This window comes from Eublepharis macularius, chromosome 3 (genome assembly GCF_028583425.1).
Source record: "Eublepharis macularius isolate TG4126 chromosome 3, MPM_Emac_v1.0, whole genome shotgun sequence".
NCBI classification, from domain to species: Eukaryota; Metazoa; Chordata; class Lepidosauria; order Squamata; family Eublepharidae; genus Eublepharis; species Eublepharis macularius.
Window position 1 is genome coordinate 40,348,056 of NC_072792.1, and position 14,972 is coordinate 40,363,027.

General features: G+C 44.0%; 1 protein-coding gene across 2 annotated transcripts in view; it reads right to left on the reverse strand.

Annotated features, from left to right (window-relative positions):
- The window catches only part of NALCN (sodium leak channel, non-selective), a 258,283-nt gene that overhangs the window by 20,017 nt on the left and 223,294 nt on the right, over window positions 1-14,972 (reverse strand). For both annotated transcript variants that reach the window (XM_054974072.1, XM_054974070.1), the window contains 4 exons: window positions 14,157-14,261; window positions 12,106-12,212; window positions 8,444-8,564; window positions 8,265-8,363 (listed from right to left, as the gene is read on the reverse strand). In XM_054974072.1, the coding sequence (XP_054830047.1) occupies window positions 8,265-8,363; window positions 8,444-8,564; window positions 12,106-12,212; window positions 14,157-14,261 (432 nt within the window). The remainder of the gene's footprint in view (window positions 1-8,264; window positions 8,364-8,443; window positions 8,565-12,105; window positions 12,213-14,156; window positions 14,262-14,972) is intronic.

Consider the following 14,972-nt stretch of genomic DNA (forward strand, 5'->3'; position numbering starts at 1 on the left):
ATTCTGTGAGTTTCGCGCAATCTTCCAGAGGCTTTGGCCATGTGGAAACGGCCTTTGTCTATCATCTAGAATTGTTGTGAGGACAGAATAGGTAGGAAGAAACTATTTATGCCTTTGAGCTTTTAGAGGGAAGGGCAGGATAAAAATGAGAGGAATGAATTCAGTTCCACTGCCCCTATTCTTTTGAAAATCTTCCTTCCCTAGTGTTATAAGTCCCACTCTGGTTCATTTCATTTCAGCTCCAAAATAAGGCCACCCTTTTGAGCAGCCTCTCTAGCAAGAACAACAATAGGTTAGCAAAGCACACACAGGTAGCAGCCACCAACTGACACTTAGAGATCAGAGTCAATCTGACAGGCCTGCTTCTGTCTGTTTTTCTCTCTCTATACACCCACACACCCTTACTCAGTTAAACAAACAGCCTGGTGCACTTAAAGAGATGTTGTACACAAAACCTGGTCCTTTAACACTCAAGCAATCTGTAGATGACTCAGGCTCTCTAAACAATAAGTTTTAACATTTTTGGGAAAAAACAAATTAAGAAGGGAACGTGGCACAGGCCAGCTGATTGGAATAGGATTCTTCACACTTTTAGGCTACTGGAGGGGGGCAATCCCCCCTGCGGACCGCCTCAGGCTGGTTTTTCCCGCCGAAATGGTCACGCGGTGAAGAGGCCACCCCTCATTTTCTCTCAGTTCTTCTGCACTCCTGCAAGTCTCCAGTAATACGCTTCTCAGAGAGCTCACAGTGGAGCAGGAGGGAGGGAATATGTGCTTGCACGAAGACCTAGATGAACAGCAGTTACAGGTAAGTGCAATTCTGTTTTCATCTGCAGTCTTCAGTGCAGTCCCACATAGGGAGAATAGCAAACTACTCACTAAGGAAGTGGGGTGATGCTCTCAAACAAAGAGTGACTGTAAAACCGCTTGTCCCACAGCAGTCTCTCTTCACAAGTTGACATCCACTGCATAGCGCTTGACAAATGTCTCCTCTGAAGACCATGTGGCCGCCTTACAGATGTCTCCCAACAGTACTCCCTCCAGGAATGCTGCTGATGCTGCTTCTCCCCTCGTTGAGTGTGCTTTCAGGTTAAACAGACAGGGGACCTTCGCTATCTTATAACCAAGTCTAATTGCTGATACCACCCATCTAGAAATGGTTTGAGAGGATGCAGCTTTTCCCTTGTTTTGACCTGTAGGACACACAAAGAATGTTTGACTCTTGTGAAATGTCTTTGTTCTATCTATGTAAAATAAAATAGCTCTTTTCACATCCAATATATGGAGTGTTTGTTCTCTTGGAGAGGCAGGGTTGGGAAAGAACACTGGTAAAGCCAAGCACTGGGAGACATGAAATTTGGAAATCACTTTAGGTAGGGACTGGAGACTAGTCTAACTTGTCTAGAAAGAACTGTAGAAAGGGGGGGATCTACCCTTAATGCTTGTAATTCGCTGACCCTCCTAGTTGAACTAATTGCCAATAACAATGCTACCTTAGCTGACAATAAAGCCAAGATACATGTCTCCATTGACTCAAAGGGTTTGAGCATCAAGCTTGACAGCACTAGTGATAGGGACCATTGTGAAACTATCTGGGTTCATGGGGTGTATAGGTTATATAGCCCCTTCAGGAACATCTTAGAAAGGAAGTGGGAGAAAATCGTTTTACCGTCCACACTGGTATGGAATGCTGAAATAGCTGCTGGGTGAACTTTGATAGATGAGGAAGCTAAGCCAGAAGCCTGTAGTGACACTAGATAATCAAAAATATCACTTAATGGATAAGTATCAGGGGCTATACCCTTTGAATCAGCCCATACGGCAAATCTGTTCCACATTAAGGCATATGAGGTTCTAGTTGAGGTTTGTGAACATTTAAGATGATGTTTGCCGCCTCTTCTGAGAATTGGGACGTTTAGTGTTCTACAAACCATGCTGTCAGGTGTAGCCTGCTCAGATCGTGGTGCCGTATTTGCCCAAAGCACAGTAAATCCGGTATTAACAGGAGATGCACATAGTTCCCTTTGGCCATGTCACTGAGTATATGGAACCACAGCTGTCATGGCCAGAATGGGGTTATTAGGATACATTTGATCTGATCTGCATGAATTTTGCAGATTGGTCCTCTGGACGAAGGGAATTGGAGGGAAGGCATAGAAGAGACAAGAATGTGATATCCTCTGGCTAATAAACTTTGTTGTTGTTGTAGTAGTTGTGCATAGAAGAGGCTTCCCGTCCACTTGATTTGAAAAGCATCCTCTTCTGAATTCCTGCCTATGCCTCCATTTGAACAAAAATGGGAGGCTTTTTTGTTCTCTTGAGTGGCATAGAGATCAATGTCCAGGAGCCCCTATATCTGAAAAATGTGTTGTGTGCATTTGTCTGACAGAACCCATTCATGATGGAAGCTTCCTAGCCTGCTTAAGTAATCTGCTCTGGTATTTTGGGAACTTGCAATATGGAGTGCAGAAAGTGTAATATTTTGGGAAATAGCTCAATCCCATAACTGGAGAGTTTCTCGACACAATTTTGTAGACCCTGTCGCTCCCTGCTTGTTTATATAGAAGACAGTTGTCACACTGTCTGACAGAATCGGGACCTTTCCCCCAGACAACGTATCTGCACATGAGTTAAGTGAATAATAAACATGTATCAACTCTAAAAAAACTGATATGACATTTCTTTTTTGCTCTCAGACCATAGTACGTTAACAGCCATGTCTTCACAATGACCTCTCCATCCTTCCAGAGAAGCATCTGTGGTAAGAGCGATATCATGACTAGGAAACCCAACGGGTGTCCCTTTAGACAGGTTATTAGCGTCCGCCCACTGTATCAGGGAACACAATATCTTTCTTGGGATAGACAATTTTGTCTGGGGTGACTGGGTCTGGGGGTTAAATCACCTGATAAACCACAGCTGTAGAGGTATCATAATTCTCAAACGTGCCAGGGGGACGGACCACTGTTGTGGTCGAGGCCATAAGGCCCAGCAACACTTGAACAGAGTGGGCGGATTGAAATCTATTTCTTCGGAAGCACTGTACCAATGCCCTTAGTTTCTCACTATGTTCTGGAGGCAGAAAGGCCTTGTTGGCTGTGGCGTCCAAAGTCACGTATATGAACTTTACTACCTTGATAGGTTTCAAATTGGATTTCTTCTCATACACCACAAGGCCTATTTTTTTACATGTGGTAAGTATGAGGCTTATGTGGGATAGCAACTCCTCTGGTGACTGGGCAGTGATCAGCCAATCCTCCAAATATGGGTAAATGGCACAACCCAACCTCCCAAGGTAGGCTATCACTACAGCCACACATTTGGTAAATACTCTTAGGGCTGTAGCTAGACCGAACGGCAGCACTGCGTATTGAAAAATATCACCCTGAAAATTGCAACGCAAGTATCTTCTATGCTCTTGGCAGATGATGATATGGAAATATGCATCTTGCAAATCCAACACAGCAAACCACGTTTGGGGTAATCATATTAATTACTCAGGGTAAGGTGACCATCCTAAACTTAGATGCCTGTAGGTATTCATTCAGGCCACGCAAGTCTAAAATGGGTCTCTTCCCCCCATCCTTTTTATCTACCAGAAAGAAACGTGAGTAGAACCCAAAAGGGTTATCTGAGATAGGCATTCTTTGCAGGGCCCCTGTTGCAACTCAGGGGGAACATTCATAGGAGCTTGTCTCGATAACACGTAGGAGGCAATGTATTAAACTCCAATTTTTGAAAATAATCAACAGAACCCACACATCTTCAGAATTGACGTGCCAAGCCTCAAAGAACTGATAACCTGTTCAAAAACGACTTAGGGCTGGCAGCTTGTGAACTGATTACTAGTCATAATTGTTCCCTATGACCCTGAAGAGGGTCTTTTGAGGTTTGGGCTTGCTGGCTCGACTTTGCCTTTCCCATTGGCCGTCTCCGAGACTGTTTTGGTTTCGATATTGAGCTTCGTAGAGATACTAGTTTTTGCAAGGTTGAAACCTATACAAATGGTATTCCCTCCTGGACTGGTAACTTCTCCTGTTGAGGCTTTGTTAGGAAAATGCCAATCCAGAGGACTGAGGCAGGATAACGTATGATTTGGTCGTCTGTTGATCTTTTTTTTTCTTTGACAAATAGTCATCTGTTGCCTCTGAAAACAGTGTGCCCCCTTCAAAAGGCATGTCCTCTATTTTATTTTTGGTCTCCAAGGGCAATGCAGTGGCCCTCAACCAAGCATGTCTTTGTAGGGCAATTGCCATATTCAAACCTCTTGTTGCTGTATCCAGGATGTGTCTGTTAGAGCTGATCTGTTGTTTAGAGGATGGTAGCTTCATCCTGAATGAGCTTAGTGAGCAGTTTCTTTTCCTCAAGTAAGGCATCTATACATGAAGCTATCTTCTGCCATAAGAAAATCTGATAGCCACTCATGACGGCTAAGAAATTAGCCATTTTGATTGTAAGAGCAGAACATGAATAAAATTTCCTTCCCACTGCGTCCAGCTTCCTCCCTTCTTTGTCTGCTGGAGTAGCAAAACTACCTTGTCAGTTTTGCTTGCAACTCCTCCACTATCATAGATGATGCTGGCGGATGAGTGAAGAGATAAGGACACTTGTCTTTTTTAATCTTGTAGAGAGCCTTTTCCTTTTTTGTTGTGGCACGGATAGAAGCAGGTTTCTGGCACAGCTCATCCATTATTTCAACAAAGCCCTCTATCATCAGAAAGGCTACTACTTCAGGTGAGTCAGCATAAATATGTTTCAGGATATTATCCCTGGCCTTGGGCTGGGGTGCTGAAACATCAATTCATAAAGACTTTGCCATATGCATCATTTGTTCAGTGTACAACTTGTAGTCAATGGTCAGGGACTTCTGTTCTGACTCCCCTACTGCCTCCTCTGGTGATGGTTTCTGAAGTACAGCTAGGGTTCTGTGCAGATCTGAGAAGCTCCCCTTCTGAATCCGAGTCTGAACCACATTGCAAGCCTGATGGACGGGCTCGAGGGTACCATGTGCTATCCGACTCATGTGACCTGCTCAGAACCAACCTGGACGATCTCGGAGCCAAGAAAGGTATGTTGGGTAGTACTTCCAGTCATGCAGATAACCCGGCGGAGGGCAGGGTGGATACCAAAGTGCTCTTGTCTGGTGGTACCAAGATCTCTCATTGGAACTGGACCTCTGTCTCCAATGCTCTGTCAGCTCGGCGCTGTTGCCCAATGCAGGGGAAGCAGAGCTCGATCTCCTTGCTGAGGATGGGGGTGGAGGTATCTGACAACTTGGCTCCGATGAGGGGATCGGAGCAAGTGAAGCCGTTCACTGCCGAGATCTATGTTTGCTCTTATCTTTGGGCTTACAAGGTTTGGCAACACTCTCCTCCATTCCAATTGGAATCGGTGACTTTGACACCCGCCCCCCCCCCCCTTCTAGGAGTTGAAAGATCGCCTTCGACTAGCAAAATGCTATTTCTGGAGCAAGCTGAGGCTGAAGTCTCTTGGGACTGAAAGCGTGGTCAGGTTCAAGTACTTGGAATTGATGGATCCGACAGTGACTCTGTAGACACTGGATACAATGTCGGTGTTTGATCCACTACAGTTCCAGAAGTCGAGTTCGTGGGTTGCTCCGCCAGGGCAGATTTCTTAGCTGCTAGGCATGAAAAGCTAGACATAGCTCTTTCTCAGAGCATAGCTTTAAGTCTCACCGCTCATTCTCCTCACGCTTTGGGAGTAAACAGTTGGCAGTGTTTGCAATGCTTCACCACATGCACCTCTCCCAAGCAAGCCAGGCACAACAAATGGCTGTCGGTCTTTGCCATTTTGGTCACGCAGCCCTCACATTTTTTGAAAATGGACTTACCTGCCATTGCAGCGATCTATAATGTTGGCCCCCAGTGGGCGAAAAAGCTCCACAACTCACCCTTCTATGAAGTCGAAGATGAACTATATACACTAAACAACTAACAAATACCACAACACTACACTACTTTTTTTGACAACAACAAATATAATGATTCACTAACTACTAAGCTTAAAAGAGAGTTGGTTCTCCATGACAGCAAAAAACGAACTGAGGGAAAATGAGGGGTGGCCTCTTCACTGCATTACTGTTTCGGTGGGAAAAACTGGCCAAGGTGGTCCGCAGGGGAAGTCGCCCTCCCCCGAATAGCCTAAAAGCTTGAAAAATCCTATTCCAATTGGCTGGCCTAAGCAAACGCAGTCTCTATGTGGGGCTGCACCAAAGACCGCAGATGAACGATAACAACAACATGTGATTTATGTACCACCCTTCAAGACAACTTAACTCTCAGAGTGGTTTACAAAGTGTGATATTATTATCCTCATGACAATCACCCTGTGAGGTTGGTGGGGCTGAGAGAGCTCGAAGAAGCTGTGACTGACCCAAGGTCACCCAGCTGGCTTTAGGCAGAGGAGTGCGGAATCAAACCCAGTTGTCCAGATTAGAGCCCTGCCACTCTTAACCACTAAACTGGCTCCCATATTGGTGAGTGTGTGTGGGCTACTGTTTCAGGTATATGAAACAGTCAAACAAATTCCAGGGAGAGTAAGGAAGATGGGTCCTCCCTCTCTGATTTCCCCCTGCCCTTTCAGGAGACACCATTTCCTTTTCTGAAGGATCTGCAGCAATGTTAATGCCAACCACGGTTGGCTTAAAACAGAGTTCACAAATCTACTTCTAGTCAAATATGGTATAGCATCCTCTGATGGGAAAGGAATGTGGAAAAGACAGACTGGTGGTAAAAATCAAACTTATTGCTGGAGCTTGATACATGGCTTTGCCCAATGGTTAATGGCACATGGGTCCTGCCTGCTCATCTCCCTTCCTCTGGCTCTTCCTACATAGGCTTCTCCAGGGCTTTTTTTCAGGGGGAACGCGGGGGAACAGAGTTCCAGAACCTCTTGGAAATGGTCACATGGTCGGTGGCCTCGCCCCCTGATCTCCAGACAGAGGGGAGTTTAGATTGCCCTACGCGCCACTCCAGCGGCGCGGAGGGCAATCTAAACTCTCCTCTGTCTGGAGATCAGGGGGCGGGGCCACCAGCCATGTGACCATTTTCTCCGAGGGCAACCCACTGAGTTCCACCACCTCTTTTCCCAGAAAAAAAGCCCTGGGCTTCTCACCTCCATGCCTTCTTCCCATCCTTATCTATTTGGCTGCTTGGCTTTCCCTTCTCCTTCTATGAGCCAGTCCTGCAACCTTCCTCATCTCCTTTAAGCATTCCTCATTCTCTGTTCCCCACCCTTGCTTTTCCCATGCTACCTCCTCAACCATGGCCCTTCACTGCTCCATCTAGGCCATGCTGTGCTCTCTCACTCTTGCCCCAGATGCGAGCAAGTGGTTCTCTGCTGGCAGGGGAACTAGGTGCTGCACACCTACGCCCTGTAGCTAGCTGGCCTCTTGTGACTCCCAGAAACAGGCCTCCTTCGTTGTTCTGTCCACCAAGTGGGTGCTTGTGACTCATGACAGGGGTGTCTCCTTAGGTGAGCAGCCCTATATGGTTAGTGACAAATTTAGTATAGCGTAAGGCTAACCATGGAGAACTCAAAAAAAAAAAAAGGGAGGGGGGAGGAATTCACACATGAGAGAAAGAGAGTTGCGCTCTCAAGCCTGAAAGATGACTCTTGGCTAGAAACTAGTCAACACTGATGGCTTTTCTTTCTTGTTGCAAGATATAATAACAATAACAACGTTGTATTGTCGAAGGCTTTCACGGCTGGAGAACGATGGTTGTTGTGGATTTTCTGGGCTTTATAGCCGTGGTCTTGGCATGTGCCAAGACCACGGCTATACAGCCCGGAAAATCCACAACAACCAACAATAACAACAACTGCACTTTTATACCGCTCTTCTAGACAGATTAGTGCCCCATCCAGAGCAGTGAATGAGTGTTAGTGTCCCCGCAATACAGCTGGGGAGCTGGGGCTGAGAGGAGTGGCTTACCCAAGACCACCTTCTGAGCTCATGGCAGTAGTGGGATTTGAACCAGCAGAGTGCTGATTCACAGCAGAACAGCTTAACCACTGTGCTACAGCACAGATATCTCATAGATCTTTCTAGCTCATAGCAAGGTGCCTATACTGAGGCTCTGGACATGCTAATGTATTTAAATTCAATTGATCAACCGGCTGAAATTATCAATCAACCAAAACTGTGTAATTTTAGGCCACCCTCATCACTACAGAACCACATTTTACAGATGACACAAAATACAAATATAACTGAATACATAATACAAAGCCTAACATTGTTACCTTGTTTTCATTGAAATTAGCAATGACGACCCCAACAAAAAGGGTTAATCCAATCATGCAGCCCAGGAATACAAAAACGTGAATATAGATGCCATGGATCTGCGCAAACATAAAAAATTAGGTTATTCTCCTGTAAAAAAGAGAATGAAACATTAGAAAGCTTTGAAGCTCATGCTTACTGGCCCCACACGATGAATGATGACATCTCTGACTTCCACCCATCCTTTTAATGAAAGGACTTCAAATAATGCTAGCATGGCATTTCCAACATTGTCAAAATTAAAATTCCGGGGATTAGCCCTGCAAGGCAAGAAGGAAAATTAATGCTGTTAAGCTCTTTCACTGTTTCTCTAATTAGATCGGACTCTGAAAACACTGAATTCAATGACAAAACTCTTTGTGAAATCAATGAGTGATGCAATTCTCAACCATAGAGGCATTAATATAACATCCTAAAGAGATGTTCTATCTATCTATCTATCTATCTATCTATCTATCTATCTATCTATCTATCTATCTATCTATCTATCTATCTATCTATCTATCTATCTGTCTGTCTGTCTGTCTGTCTGTCTGTCTGTCTGTCTGTCTGTCTGTCTGTCTGTCTGTCTGTCTGTCTGTCTGTCTGTCTGTCTGTCTGTCTGTCTGTCTGTCTGTCTGTCTGTCTGTCTGTCTGTCTGTCTGTCTGTCTGTCTGTCTAAAGTTAGCTTGAGACAGCAAAGGAGAGGTGAAACCATTATTAGGAAAGTAAAATTTTTTGCTATACCCATTGAAGATCATAAACTAAACAATGAAGTTAAATAACATTATTAAACCATGCTGTAGGGCCTTACATACTATAACTGAGGCTGCAGTCCTAAGGGAGTAAACTCCACTGAATAATATGGGACTTATTTCCAAGCAGACCTTCTTGGATTGCTCCTTGAAAATTGGGGGAGCCCATAGGAATTCTAAATATAATTTGGGGGACTGGAAAGTTTCCCTAGCTACCTTTTGGATTCATTTGTGGTATCTCTGATGCTTTCTCTGTGACATCATTTTGGTCTGACTAACTAATAAACACAAGAGAGAAGACAACCAGGTACAAAAGTGGCATTTTGACTCCTGCTAAAAAAAATATTTATTAGGTGTGGAATACAACTTCTAGCTTGCATCCAGGAAGCACTGTCAAAATCAGTAAGCAGATTTTTTTGAATATCATGACTGAATTTCAACCAGTGCCATGCACTCCTTCCCTAAAATCCTAGTCCAGTCCTAACAAATTGTATTTTTTTGCCCTCCCCATGGTAAGCACATTTTCTGCTTTTGCAAAAAGCTGGGGGGCGGGGGGCTAGCACTGAGCTGATTAAAGCCTTTTCATTATTTCTGCTTCAAAGTGAAGTGTTATTGTAGTGTGCCTTACATTGCCATACTAAGTAAAGTTAAATTCAATAGTCTCAGAAGGTATAACTCTACTTTTGACAATACTACAAACTGCTTACTTCCAAGTTATATTGAAACAAAATAAAGGAATTTTGTAGACATCACAGCCTCAGTGACCACTCAATGCACAGTGCATTATTTCATTAGTGAAGAGTGGTACTTTTTTATTTACACGTAATTTCAGACATTAAATTATTTGGTGCTTTAGCCAAAATTGCAATGCAACCTAATTTAACCATTACAGAGAATTTTCACATGAAAGCAATGGATGTTTGTTTCTTTGTAATTTTCCTTTTCCAAGATAAAAATTACAACAATATTCGGGAACGAAGCAGCAAAATGGCTGACTACACTATTTGGAACCTTTTTTGAAAGAGCAAAATGCCTGCCTGTGCTTAATGTTGAAAATTACCACTATTTCCAGAGCTCCTCGTTTGTTTCTTTAGGCCTTCTACCCACCATGCATGAATAGGTTCTGCAGCAGGACAGTAATACAAGCGCTAGGATACTGGTTTCTATTTTCCTCATGCCCTTTCTTTCCCTTTCTTTTTCTCTTTCTAAGAAAGGAAGCATCTGATGATACATATAATGCATATCACAACAGAGCCTTCATCATATTGCTGGGTATAAATATATGTTGATGCTGGTGCCTTGTTGAGAGACACATGGGCAAACATTTGAAATGCTGTTGGTTCTGCCACGTAGTACTCTGCTCATATAAACAAACTTAGAAAGGTGTGACTCTGCTTAGAATCACAACATTGGAAAGAAGCTAAATGGGAATAGAGAGGCAGGAGGGGGAGAAGGTACCAAGCCCAGCTCCAAATCACCCCTTTGGGGCTCCCCTCTGTGGGTTTTAGATAATTTCATGCCACTGCACTGAACAAAGTTTGCAGCCTTCCTGCAGTCTAAGGAGCCTTCCTCCTATTTAAGTGTAACTTTCTCCAGTTTCTCATTAAGTTGGAGGAAGACTCCTTGAAGGAAGGCTGGATCCACACTAGTGCTTAATCACTGAAACCCTTTGAGGACAGTTTTTGAGGGACACTTGGGCCCAGTGAATGATCTTGGATCACTTAGTACAGTAGCATGGCTCTGACCAGAATCTGGAGCCACATGATAAGTGCTCTGAGCAGGCCTAGTGCGTCCACGGAGGTGGTACTGGCAGCCGCCTCAAGCGCTGAACTCTGAAGAAGGCACCGTGCTGGCCCCCGATGACCCCTGCCCGACCTGGAAGTCGGCTGCGTCCCCGCTCACCTTTTCGCCCCTTCACCATTGCTGCCTGCCTCGGCTCAGCTGTCGGCAAGCCAGGTGCCCAGGCGGTGCGGCAGCAAGCGGGGAAACAGGCCACCTCCCTGCCCCTTCACCATTGCTGCCCACCTCAGGTGAGGGGGATGCTCCTGTGCGATGACATCACAAGTGACGTCATCGCGCAGGGCTAGAGTGTGTGTAAGCTTAGCACGCACGCACGGACAGGAGGCGCAAGTAGGTATCCCACCTCAGGCGCCAGAAATCCTGGCATCAGCCCTGGCTCTAAGCTTTTTGAAAAAAAGGGCTGGATACAAGTGTAATAAATAAAAAATTCACTCTGTCTTATAAAGTCACTGAGTGTATTCCATAATTTCCTTGGGACATCTAACGTTTAACTGGTTTTGTCTTTGTCTAGCTCTAAAATGAATGTGGCTGCAAAGAAAATCCGATTCCCTCTCTCACAAGGCAGAACTAATATATCCAGCTCTTCTATTGTAGCCTTTATAGCGCTTGAAAATTGCTTTGTATGCCTCAAATCGTTTTATTACCCCTCGGCTACACATACCCAGTACCATCAGTCTCTAGTCATGCTGGTTAAACTTCTTAAAAACTTTGGCGCACTTAATAGACCAGCACTATTATTTTCATTGCTTTTGGCACACTATTACTAAGAATGCACCCAGATGTGCTGTGGATTGTGCAATTTAGAGCTCAAAGGACAGTGAGGGAACTAATGTTTGGAAAGAAGAGTTACTTGTGGGGCAGTTCAGGCATTTGCATTGGTAGTATATGCATGGTGGAGGTGGGATGGTCCTCAGAAATCTGCGTGAACACCACTGTAAATGCTATGTATAAGGCTAGGCGCACATAAAAATGTCTGTGCTATCTGTCTGATTTCCGTGGCTGGGGAAAATCACACCTATATGGAAAGAGCCAGCTCACACTTGATGTCATCTGCCTCTACATAGCATGCGTAGGTGCTAACTACCAGATGTGAGCTGTATCCTTTCCACTGCACAAATAATGCTCAAAAGTCAAAGCTGTAGTTATAAAGCTTTCATTTTTTTCTTTCGTGTAAATCAGCTATTAAATAGCCTAGTGTCTGGACCACATTCTAGATTACTATCTGTATCTTCTGAAAGAAGTTAACAGGCTAAGATAAACTACTCACCAGACTCGGGGCACCCAAAATCCAGGCTTCTTTTCACCAGGTCTTAGTTTTAAATTTAGATTTTTGGAAACACTTACATTTATTCGAAATATTCCATAACAGTCTTCCTGCCATAACAATAAAATAATTCTGGTGAAATAACTCTCTGCAGATAAATCAAAATATTCCACGTATCATACACAGAATTGGAAGGATTTTTTTTTAAAAAAATCGAATGGACTAATACCTTACTCGTGGGTCCTCTGTCTCCAGCAAGGACGATACATGCATGGAAAAGGTGCTATTCATGATGAAAAAACCCTACAGCCAAAGAGGTGTGTATACGTCCTTGCCCAACAATGAACATGCACATCAAACCAAAAACACCAGTCACCAGCTGGGTGACTCCTTCTTTCCGTTGCTACTCTCCACCTGCTTTGATGATAAAGCTGATGACAGCACCACTAACTGGCTGTGACAGATGGCCTTGAGTTCTGCCATCCAGGCATCACAGCAAACTCCTGCCTACAGAGGAAGTGCACAGAAACTCAGTAGCATTAGCCAATCAAGGACAGGTAGGAGAGAGGAAAAACTCAGTCTCAAATAGGACTGGGTAAAGTGACAAAGAAACAAGGGAAACTACTAGGAGCTAGACAGCTAGGTAGTTGGGCTTTGCCAGATGAAGAAGAAAAAAAAGGACTCAGACATCTATAGTTTAGATACATAGGGCTCAGGGGCCAGTGGGGAAGGGAGGAATGTAACAAGCATCCAGTGTTACCTTAAGGGAGACAGTGGGATAGTGACTTGTAAGGGGATTGAGGGAAATGTCCCAAGAGACAAGCTAACACTATTTCAAGATGTTAAGATTCTTGAGTTTAGTGAGAAATGCCAAGTAGAATCATCCTCTTTCTCTGACAGGAACAGCTTGTCATTTCATTGAGGCCGTGGGTGTGTGAAATAGTAACTTTTCTAAAGCAGAGCTTCTGCTCTCCTTTGCTTGTTATCTAACGGTCTCCTGGTAGGTTACCCCCGTTTCTCTGTTGCTTTCCTCACCCCATCTGACGAAAAACCCAACTTTTCCTCTCTTCTCCATCTCCCTGAGATTCCACAGCCTCCAATTGGCTCATGCCATTGAGTATTTGCATACTTCACCTATAGGCAGGGATTTGCTGTGATGCCAGGAGGGCTGAACTAGAAGCTGTCCTTCACACCAGACCCACTTGAGTACCCTGCCTATACTACTTTAATGCATGAGGGCTTGCCACCAAACTGGTCAAAGTTACTTGGAAGATACAGTACTAGCTTGTTGCTGCAACGTAAGACCCTCAATGGGTTGGATCCAAGCAGGTTTTCCACTACTACAAAAGGGACTTGCTACAAAATAGTTGGTACAAAATTGTACCAACAAAAGTTGGTACAAAATAGTCTTGACTACCAACAAGACTATTTCTGGGGATTATGGGACTGGCATGGGTAAAAGACACATGAAATGGGGATTGTAATAAGGATGTGGATTGGGCAAGACTGAGGGAAAAGGTTGGCTGAATCCAACCCACCATATCTTATTTCAGGAGTACTGATGTCCAACCGCCCTTAAGTCCAAGTCAGTATGGCGTTGGTGTTTATCTGCACTGTTGCCATATCACTGATTGTGCATTATCATATTGCCATTGCTTTCAATTGCCCTTCAAAATTTGATCCATTTTTTTCTCCAGACCCCGACCACTGAGAAGCACGGTTGCTGCAATGATGCTCATTTGATAATACATTGGAAAAATATGACAAGACAACCTGGTTTCCCAAATGAGGCAATTCTGAACTTGAGTGACATCACTACTCAAGAGCCATTTAGTCATGTTTATTCATTGTAGAAATATTAGTATGAGCTAGATATTCTCCCCACTTGGAGGGGAGAATGATGTTGTCAATTGCTGTGGGTCTCGGGGAGAAAAGCAAGGTATAAATATCTAAATAAATAAATAATCTTTTCCCACTGTTCTGTAATGAGTCTCCTTTGTTGCCTATGTGTAAATTAAGCAAATGGTCTTTGAAGAAAACAGACTTATTCTTACCCTTGCAATAATGTGTGGATCATTGCACTTAGCCAATTTCCCAGCAAAAAGCTGAACTCCAAAGCTTGCAAAAACAAGCATTAATGTCAGCAAAAGAATAGAGACCTGTAAGGACGAATTAAAAGTAATCAAACTTCCTTCAAATAGCCTATGTTTAATGACCAGATCCTCTGTGAATACCTCTAATAAAGCAGTAGTTTAATCAAGATTATGGGCTTTGCTGCAAAGTATGAAACAATGATGTGGATTCAACCTTTCTCCATTAGAGGAAGAGCCGCTTAAGTTGTTGAAAGGCTCTTCAGCCTGGAAAAAAGTTTCAAACTTCACTCAGTGGAGTGGTAGGGTAGGGGTAGTGGGGTCTTTCTGGGCAAGGCTTGGGCTAGTATGTCACTCAGCCTCGCAAAACTGCTCTTCCTGAGCAGTACCAACAGACCCAAACGTTTGATTTGTTCATGCAAAGTAGAAAATTTAGGCAGAGGGGATTAGTAAAAGGATTAAACAGTGAAGAAAGAATTTGTTTGGAGACAAGACTATCTGCCTCCTGGTGGGGTCTGGGAGGAAAAAACAAAAATCAGCGCTGTGAATTGGCTGCTAGAATATTTGAGGTTAGGGTCTCCAGGACCAAAATGCATAATATGGAAAAGAACAAACCGAGTTCCTTCATATCAGGTTGGCACCTGTTCTTGGGGAACCTGGCAGATCTAATATCCAACAGGTGGGAGAAAACAACCCCCGCCCTTTCAGAGAGGAACCCTTTCCCTGGTACAGCAGGCCTCCTCATTAGGGGAACGGAGTCACAGTATAATCCAAGGAATT